We start from the raw sequence: 10,045 nt of genomic DNA, 5'->3' as shown, positions 1-10,045 counted from the left end.
TGGCGTCATCTGGTCGAATACCAGGTGACGACGGCGACGGCAATCCCCCCACAACAGCAGTCCAGCGCCCCGATTTGCGCCAGCTCTTATGCCCCTCACGACCCGGCCACACCCTTATTCCCAAATCCTCTCTCACCGCGCCTGGCTCTGTCTGTCTCTGCCCTTATTACAATTTACGACCGTTAGGTCCTGTGCTTCCTGTCAAGCAACCACTTAGATCCCACATTACCCTAAAGTGACCGTGTCTGTTCCTGTTATGTTAATTAGTAACCATGGTCACGGGGAGCTGTATTGTCTCTTCATAATCCTGTACTGTCCTTACACTACTACTACACAGTTTATCATTTAGCTACTAGTACTACTCCTACACAGTTTATCACCTCAATGCTAGTGCTACTACTGCTACACACTTTATTATCTTAATACTAGTACTACTACTACACAGTTTACCATCTAGCACCTATACTACATAGTGTATCATCTAGCTACTAGTACTACTACACAGTTTATCATCTAGCTACTAGTACTACTATACTGTTTATCATCTAGCTACTATTACTACTAATACACAGTTTATTTTTCGATTTAAAGCTTTCGTGACTGCAGGGATTCATCTTCTTGGTTCTTTCGGTAAAGTCACGTAGAAGGGAAGTAATAAAATAATAAAAATAAAACATAATAAAACAATTCTCACTACGTTTCGGCCACAACGCAAGCAGCCGTCCTCAGGTGAAAACCAGGTCTGTCGAGGCGACAGCGTCTGAATGAAACAGCACACGTGCTTGGAGCACATATATATAAGCTGGGTTGGAAGGGGGGACAAGGGCACCTTGACAAAAGAATATGCATATCAAGAGGCATTTAGCATATTTATGGGAAATGCAGGTATGTGATTAGTACTTCTCATGCCTGTGCATTATGCAGGATTAGCAGCATCAAAGGGAAGGGATATGGGAAATGCAGGTATGTGATTAGTACTACTTATGCCCGTGCATTATGCAGGATTAGCAACATCAAAGGGAGGGGATAGGGGTAGCATTTATAAAGGAAATGAGTGTTAATAGTATGTAGCTGCAGTAACTAAAGCCACCACATAAACAACTAAAGTATAAACTACATAGTATCATCAGTATACTAAATATACGCTACAATAAGCTGAGTTACTAACAGTAAGTAATACATTACAATTCTATGTCGTAAAAAATATATAATATGCTTCCACCAGAACCATCTGGGAAGTTCGGGATTGGGCTAGAGAGTTTGAGAAAGGGGGCGTGGCCGGGGACAGAGTGAGGGCCACGCCGGGAATAAAAGGAGGTGAGAGGCAAGGTTCGAGGCTGCCGTGGGATCGGGGTCGACTTCTTTACGCTATCGCTGTCTTCACGCCGTCGCTGTCTTCGGGCCGTCGATGTCTTCGCATCGTCCCTGCTTGCGTGCCATGCTGGCCCAAGTTATCAGTGCGTTATCCCTGTTCAAGTTATCAGCGTGTCATCCCTGACCAAGTTAAATAATAAATAAATAAACCTCTACAGTTCAAGTTGTCCGAAAGTCACTACACTACTACTATCATCTAGCTACTAGTTCTACTACCACTAAACGATTTATGATCGCAATAATAACCCGTGAAACAAAACAATCGTCCATAGCCCGAATTTGGGCACGGTGTGTTACACATTCCCGGGCCGATTGTTTGTCCCAGTCTGTCATTGACACACCACATATGAACCCCACACACACAGAGGGGGAGTTCCTCTGAAGCTCTGGACATCTATAACATACTAGACGTCTTGCTAAAAACATTACCAAGCTGCCACGTGTTGTGACTGCAAGATCCGACCGTGTCAGTCCAGTGCTCGCCTAGCTGCATTTGCTTCCGGTTACCGAAGAAATGCATTGTTATAAGGTTGCACTCATTACACATAAAGTGCTTCCCACAAATGAACCACAATACCTCGCTTATCTCGTCAATGAGGATAAACCGTCATGCGAACTCCGGTCATCCTCCAAGCAGTGGTGTTTAGCTAACCATCGAACAAAGATGGTGGTCACTGCATCGTGCGCTTTCAGATGCGCTTCCGCGGCCGTCTGGAACGCTCTTCCTTCCGATATTAAGAAGCCGCTGGAGCTATGCACTTTGTAAATCACCTAGACTGAAAACGAATTTCTGTAGAACTATTTGTTGTGTTTAGTTTTTTGTCCATCCCCCGCACCTCCGATTCGCACGGTTGGCTACGTGCGGTGCGAAAGAAGTTCTACGTCCCACCCTTTTCCTGCACTCCTCTCCTCTCCGTGAGAGAGGTGTTTTGGAAATGAGCGAGTGGCACTACCTGATGATGGCGGCACACGGTCATGTCAGTGAAGCAGATGGGGTGGTATCGCGTTCGTCGCTTGTTGCGAAGGTGTCACGGTTCTAAGCCAGTGGCCGACCTGATTATTATTATTGTTGCGGCTGTGTAATACCATAGCAACAATAATAGCATTACTACGCGCCATCTACTTCATAGCGGACGTTAAAGATCCCCTGACGTCATCAGCAAAAGTTAGGCTATTTTTATGCCAACAAATTGACTAATTATTGCCAGTTCCAAATTTGCCAAATTGAATACTGTATCACTGCAAATCACTAAATTTCCATCACACACAGCAGCATAAGTAGCAGCAGCGACAGCAATGACCACCTCCCTACTGGCAGCAGTTCAATGGCCCAGGTCACTCCAGGGAACTAGACTCACCCCTGGTCTCTTGAGTCCTTACCCCGGCTCAACAATATTCAACTAAAAAAAACGGGGCACGTTTAATAAAAACACAGGTGGTGCACACGCATGGATACCAAAGCCACCAACACAACATATTCAACAATCCTTCATAGCACGAGAAGGGCATTGCCCGGAACGTCGTTTATGATGCATATGGGTTTTTTGTTTTGTTTGAGGCCACGTCGTCATTGACGGGTGTGATGAGTTTTGTCATTGATTTATTAATCCGGTACAGTGGGAGCGCAGGGTTTTAACGCCACGAGAGGCGGGGAGCAGCAGGGGGAGCAGGAGGAGGAGCAGCAGCAGGAGGAGAGCGCCTCCTGGTCCCACGCGCGTAATCAGATCCATTTTCCATTACGTGGAGCGGTAGTGGTGGCGGTGGTGGCCATGCTGGTGGTGGCGGTGGTTGTGGTGGCAGTGATAGCGGTGGTAGCGCTGGTAGTGGTGGCGGTAGTGGTGGCGGTGGTGAGCTTGAGTTTATTTCGTTGTCCGGCTATTTTACACGGGAGATCCATGATGACTGAGCACAGCAGCAGCAACAGACACATCGACATTGCAGAGAACGAGTGCTGGCTTCTTAAGAGATATATCACAACTCACAAACGAGGTTTTTGACGGTAGTAAACGAAACACACGCAAATAAAAAAAACTGTTTAATACAACACGAGAGGAAGAGTTTCCAGTAAGAGTAACATCAACACACGTGGATCGAGTAAGACGGCGCAAACACGTGGGAGCAAGAGGCGCCAGAAGAATAACGCAGTTGCAGGCGCAAGGAAGCTCTCCGTATGTGTTTTGGTCTCATTAGGACGTAAAGAGGGGGAGTGAAGGGGGGGGCTGCTGTAGGTGAAGCGGCCAAGGGGATTCCAAAAACGTGGAGCAGCAACGCGAAAATATTTTTTTATCGAAGTTTTTTGCAAATCGAATGTTGCATTAGGAATACGGAGGCACTGCTGAGGATATGAGAGAGAGTTAGTGGAACTGAGGGGTCCTATAGGCGATTGGAGAATTTGTTTGAGAGGACCTTTAGGATGAAGACAGCCCAGTGATGGTCTGTCAAGATATCCAGGGAAACAGATTTCAGTTGTGCGGGTTGTAATGATGGGTTCAAGAGGAAAACGGAAATCAGAGCGGTGGCAGTGGCAGCGGTGAGTGATGGTGGTGTTAGCGGTGGTGGTGGTGGCAGTGATGGCTGTGGTGGTGGCTGTGGTGGTGATGGCAGTGGCAGCGGTGAGTGATGGTGGTGTTAGCGGTCGTGGTGGTGGTGGTGATGGCTGTGGTGGTGGCTTTGGTGGTGATGGCGGCGACAGCAGTGGTGGTGGTGGCAGTGATGGTGGCGGTGGTGGTGGCGGTGGCTGTGGTGGTGATGGCTGCGGCGGTGGTGGTGGCAGTGATGGTGGTGGTGGTGATGGTAGTGGCGGTGGTGGTGGTTGGTGTTAGCGATGGTCGTGGTGGCGGTGGTGGTGGCGGTGGCAGTGATGGTGGCGGCGGCAGCGGTGGTGGCGGTGATGTTGGTGGTGGCGGTGGTGGCGGCAGTGGTGGAGGGCATTGCGTGTGTCTATCTCAGCAACGAATATCTAAACCAGTTCTGGGCCTCCCCTAGGTCGACTCAGCACCAAATTAGTACCTGGTGCAGTGTGTAAACATCGCCACTAGGGAGACAAAGGCGGCCGGGCGTGTTGCTAGCCACCGACCCCATCTCGTGTGCTGTGCCAGCTATTCGGACGCGTCTGCGTCTGTGAATGTGACACGCGTGTGTCTGTGACATACACGCGGCTGTGTGTGTGACACACACGCGTGTGTGTCTGCGAGTGATATAAACACGCGTGTGTGTCTGTGAATGTGACACACGCGTGTGTGTGAATGTGACACACACGCGTATGTATGTGAATGTAACACACACGCGTGTGTGTGAATGTGACACACACGCGTGTGTGTGTGAATGTGATGCAAAGACAAAGATCCCCCGATGACATGTAACAGGCTGTCGAGGCAAGTGCTGTTCGCGACCATCTATGAAGGCCGGGAAAGCGCAACTACACCACGCCGGACCGCCTTTGTCTCTCCAGATTTTGATGTTTACCCCACTGCAGCAGGTCCTTATTTTAAGGCTGAGTAGACCTTATGGGGTGGGGGGGGGAGACCCAGGACCGGCTCAACTTGTCGCCGCTGTTATTGGTCGTGAGCGGAAAATCGAACTCGGGTCGCCAAATTCGTAGCGCAGCAGCGCGCGAACCAACGACAAACAGCCTGTGAACGATGAGCCCGTTGCCACTTACACATGTGCCATAGGTGTGCGCGCGTGTGTGTGACAGGGGAGTGGTCTCTGTACACTGACCACGTGTTGCACGAGTTTCGCCTGCATGTCGGGGAGGAGTGAGTCGGTCGGAGTGAGTGAGTGAAGTGGAAGGTTGCCTCTGTCGCCTGCCTCTCACTGGGGCTGCAGAGAGGAGACCGCGAGGGCGGACGGAGTGCTGGAAGCAGCGAGCGGCGGATGCCCCGGAGCGCTCTCGCCTCTGCCGCGCGCGCTGTGGTGCTGGTGGGGGTCATGGAGCTCGCGCCTGTCAGCGCGGATCCGGAGACCGTGAGCGTTCCGCACACGCAGCGTGCCCCCCCCCCTCCCAGCGTGGCGTGCGTTACGCGGGGGAGACAAAGGCGGCCGGGCGTGGTGCTGACCACTCACCGCCTCGTGTGCCGTGACGACCTTCATAGGGCGCTACTCGCTAACAGCACTTGCCCCAACAGTCTGGGACAGGCTATACGGGGGGTCTTTGTCTTTGGGGAGTGTATATCCACTGGTGATCGCGCACGTGGCCCGTGTGCGTGCGTGCCGTGCCGTGCATACCGTGCCGTACCATACCGTGCCGTGTGTACCGTGCGTGCGTACCGTGCGTGCCGTGCGTACCGTGCCGTGCGTACCGTGCGTACCGTGCCGTGCCGTGTGTACCGTGCGTACCGTGCGTACCGTGCGTACCGTGCCGTGCCGTGTGTACCGTGCGTACCGTGCGTACCGTGCGTACCGTGCCGTGCCGTGTGTACCGTGCGTACCGTGCGTGCCGTGCCGTGCTGTGCCGTGTGTACCGTGCCGTGCGTACCGTGCCGTGCCGTGTGTACCGTGCGTACCGTGCGTACCGTGCCGTGCTGTGCCGTGTGTACCGTGCCGTACCGTGCCGTGTGTACCGTGCCGTACCATGCGTGCCGTGCCGTGCTGTGCCGTGCCGTGCGCTACGAATCCCGGCGACCCCAGAGTTCGATTCCCGCTCACGGCCAACAGCGTCAGTGACGCATATCTGAACCAGTCCTAGGTCGACTCAGCCTTAAGTGAGCACAGTATATCTGGCGCGGCGTGTTGGACATCAGCATTGGGGAGGCAAATGCCGCCCTAAATGAGCCGTGCCGGCCTTCATGGGGGCTGCTCGCTCACAGCACTTGCCCCAACAGTCTGTTAAAAGGCTAAAAGGGGCGATCTTTGTCCTTGTCACAAAGGTGTTTTTTTCTTCTCTACAAATATAAGTGGGGAGGGGGCGGTAGATGTACACTGGTTTGTTCAAGTGGCACTCCACACCGGGTGGTTCCGAGTCCGATAGCCAACCACGGCGGAGCGCCGGTGACACGCGGAATATTAAACCTTCACTTGAAGCTCGCGTGACTGCAGGAGTTCATAGTCACGCAGATAGATGACGATCGCATGTGTTGCGATCGAAACGTCGTTGTTTTTTGTTTATTTTATTTTTATTAATTTGAACCTATCTGCCTCCGAAACGTCGTGATTTAATTTAGTTGTTTTTCATTTATTTATTTATCCTACGTGACTTTACCGAAAAAAACAAAGAGTATGAATCCTTGCAGTCACGAAAACTTCAAATCTAGAACTATCCACGTGACTTTACCGAAAGACGCAGGGAAGATGATATCAGACCTGTTCCCAGCCTCCGCCTGAGGCCGACTTCCCTGTGACTACGTGAGGACAGCGGCACTGAGAAGAGAGATACAAAGACGGCCGGCTGTGTTTCTGGCCACAGCACTCCGTCCGTGCGCCGTTCCGGCCTTAGGGGCCGTCCATAAATGACGTCACGCACCTGGGGGGGGGGGGTGAGAAATGTGACGTCACATCAAAATTCGCAACTTTAAATAAACATAGACAACATATTCTACTTAATTAAATAGACTTTTTAATTCATGTTTTATCATACAACATCAGAGTGCAGCGCCACATTAAATACGCACTACAACGACAACAGTTTAAAGCGATTTGAAGCATGTTTTATTTTTTTTGGGGGGGGGGCAAAGCTTTGTGACGTCATATTTGAGGGGGGTCTGACTTTTTGTGACGTCGTGTGACGAAGGGGGGGGGTCAAAAAGCATACAAAATCGCGTGACGTCATTTATGGACGGCCCCTTAATAGGTGCTCGCTAACAGCACTTGCGCCAACAGCCTGTATATATAGATCATCACGCCGAGGGGATTCTGTGTACAGTGCTGGTGGATATGTAGTCGCATGGGTGTGTTTACACTATTAATAGTATTGCATGGATGCGTGCGTATATTTGTAAATACAGACATATCCACTGCATAGTGTGTATTAGGAAATATGAACATATTGATCCCCCCCCCCCCCGCGAATCGCAAACCCCGGTGAGAAATTCGTGCGGGGTGGTGGTGGTTTGCGTCAAAATCGGTTCTCGTGATATGGAAGTGGTCAGTAGACAGAAGGGTTTACATCAAGGCCGTAGCCATGGAGTCAACATTGGGGGGATGTCCGCCCCCCCCCATATTTATTATAATTACGGCCTCGGTTTTACATGAGCGTCTGGCTGAGACGCGAAGAAGCTTCGCGGTGGGCCATGCAGTTTGTTGCCGTGTAGCAGCAGCAGCAGCACCCAGCCCTGACGACGATTGTCTGGCTTCGCGTTCCAAAGGCGGCGAGATTTGTGCTCGTGCCTTTACGGCGACTTGGTCGGAACGGTCCCCTCCTCGATTCAAGGGGACCCAACTCAACGCTCAATGTTGATCCTTTTTTAGCGAGTCTCAGTAGACCGACCCGACCTTTGAATCGCGTCAAACGTGGCGACACTGTCAATTAAATATAAATGTTGCGCTCTTCTCGCGCTGAGATATGGCCGTGACGGGTCTGCTATACCGTACAGGTGTTCACGTTTGGGGTACCACGTTCAATGTAACTCACACAGCTTATCCGAGTGCTGGTGGTGGTGCTGGTGGCTACACCGCACGCGAATGTTGCCTGTAAAACAGCACTGCGGAGGCAGCAACTGCTTTCTCTCAAGTGAATGGCCCTTCTGGTCACGTGGCATGGCCCAGGCAACAAACCGTTGGAGTAATCGATGTTTTGTCTTGGGAAAAACAGGTGATCAATTTTAGGCAGCTGGGCAGCTCACGAGGCTACAAGGCACACGTGATCACTGAGACTCTCAGTTCAAATCCAAGTTTCAGACACCCAAGATTAGCCGGGTGGTGGCGGTAGTGGCCACGCTACTGGACACGTGACTGCTGCCTGAAGTCCAGAGATGTGGAGACAGCAGCGAGGGGGTTGCTGGATCACCGCACACACACATGTTGCGAGACTCCCTTCACCGTGGGAGTCGAGGTGACAGAGGAGGTGCTGTACCCTGGCTCGACACGAGAAGGCGGTGCAGCAAAGTGCTGGCGACTCCGTGTCACCTGTCCCTTCTGTGTGGGATAAAGTGTTTCCCCCTCACACGTATGGGGGGGGGGGGGGGGTTTCTCCAAGTGCTCCGATATTCTCGCACGCGCGCGTGCGTAAACACTCATTTATTGTCTGAAAACATCTTAACATGTAGAGGACTGCGGAGCTCGGGCAACTGTTGGTGGTGCCGGCTGACCGCCGGAGTGCTGGATCCCAGCATTGTCTCTGTGCTTCCTCAACAAACTGTGAGCGGTGCAATTTGCATGAAAGACGGCCACGGTTAATAAAACCCAACGTGACGATTGCTCGCATCCAGGGGCAGGGGAGTAGAATCTAGAAATAAACAATTTTTTATTGTACCAGGTAAGGTCCACTGAGCTATTTAGCTTTCTTTCAGAAGCGACCTGGCTACTACAAATGATAGCTCAACGAAGTAGCTTATCACATGGGAATGTATAACAGGAGCCAAATACTTTAAACACGTGTCTCTAATGTAGAGGGAAAACCCAGAGGAATCGGATAAAAACCCACACGGCCACAGGGAGAACATGCAAACTCCAAATATACAGGGGTCAAGGTCGGGAACAAACCCCACAACGTCGTATATACCAGGCGAGGAAGTCAACATCTCACCACTGTGGAATGAATGGAGAAAAATGAAATGTAAAATATGAGAAGGATCGGGAGGAAGAGGCTGCGTCAAGGCCTCAGCGCTGCTGCTTCTGCTGCATGGAGGAGCGGCGTCTGTTTTCACAGTGGGCGGGGGAAGGGGAGGGGCTCCGAGTGGGGGTGGCGACACAGACGTCACGGGAGGCGTGAGCTGCTTTAGATGAGTGTGCTTACGAGGACACGACAACACAGAGATATATTTACCCATAATGCTATCTAATCACAGGAACTGATTGATTTCGATTGACCTCTGTGCGATGATGATGACTATGATCGCAATAACCGTGAAGCTACGACCAAACAGTACACGTAAGTGTGTGTGTACGTTGGGGAGCGGCAGTGTAGCGGTTAGTGCTACGCTGCGCTACGAACCAAGTCACCCGAGTCCGATTCCCGCTCACGGCCAACACCAGTTGCGATGATCTGAACCGGTCTTAGGCCTCCCCTAGGTTGTCTCAGCCTCAAATTAGTATCTGGTGCAATATGTAAACATCAACACTGAGGAGACAAAGGCGGCCGGACGTGGTGCTGACCACCCACCTCGTGTACCGTGCCGTCCTTCACAGCAGTCTGTGAAGGCTGTACGGGGGATCTTTTTCATTGTGTGCTCCACATTGCTCGTCATTGATCTGTTCTGCAAACAATGGCTACAATTCTACACTTAACGGTGATCCCATCCGTATCATCATCACCATCATCAAACAGCAATTGCCTATACACTGCTGAATGAAGGTCGCCAGTGTGTGTTTTACTGATAGGAACCTCCTGGTTACACCAGCCCACAGGGGATTATTGTGTCCGTCGTGCAGGGAGGGGCTGGGTGGGGAGGGAGGGGCTGGGTGGGGAGGGGAGGGTGGGGAGGGGCTGGGTGGGGAGGGTGGGGCTGGGTGGGGAGGGGCTGGGTGGGGAGGGTGGGGAGGGGCTGGGTGGGGAGGGTGGGGCTGGGTGAGGAGG

The 10,045-nt window shown here is 51.7% G+C and overlaps 1 protein-coding gene across 1 annotated transcript in view; it reads left to right on the top strand.

Moving 5' to 3' along the window:
• Window positions 1–5,228: 5,228 nt before the first annotated feature.
• Window positions 5,229–10,045, top strand: part of LOC133358284 (electroneutral sodium bicarbonate exchanger 1-like) — a 50,473-nt gene continuing 45,656 nt past the window's right edge. The window contains exon 1 of the mRNA XM_061576520.1: window positions 5,229–5,340. Within this exon, the coding sequence (XP_061432504.1) occupies window positions 5,251–5,340 (90 nt within the window). The 5' untranslated portion in view covers window positions 5,229–5,250. The remainder of the gene's footprint in view (window positions 5,341–10,045) is intronic.

Source organism: Lethenteron reissneri, chromosome 61, assembly GCF_015708825.2.
Source record: "Lethenteron reissneri isolate LAM-NWPU_2019-01 chromosome 61, ASM1570882v1, whole genome shotgun sequence".
In the NCBI taxonomy this organism is placed as follows: domain Eukaryota; kingdom Metazoa; phylum Chordata; class Hyperoartia; order Petromyzontiformes; family Petromyzontidae; genus Lethenteron; species Lethenteron reissneri.
This window is presented reverse-complemented; position numbering and strand designations above follow the sequence as displayed.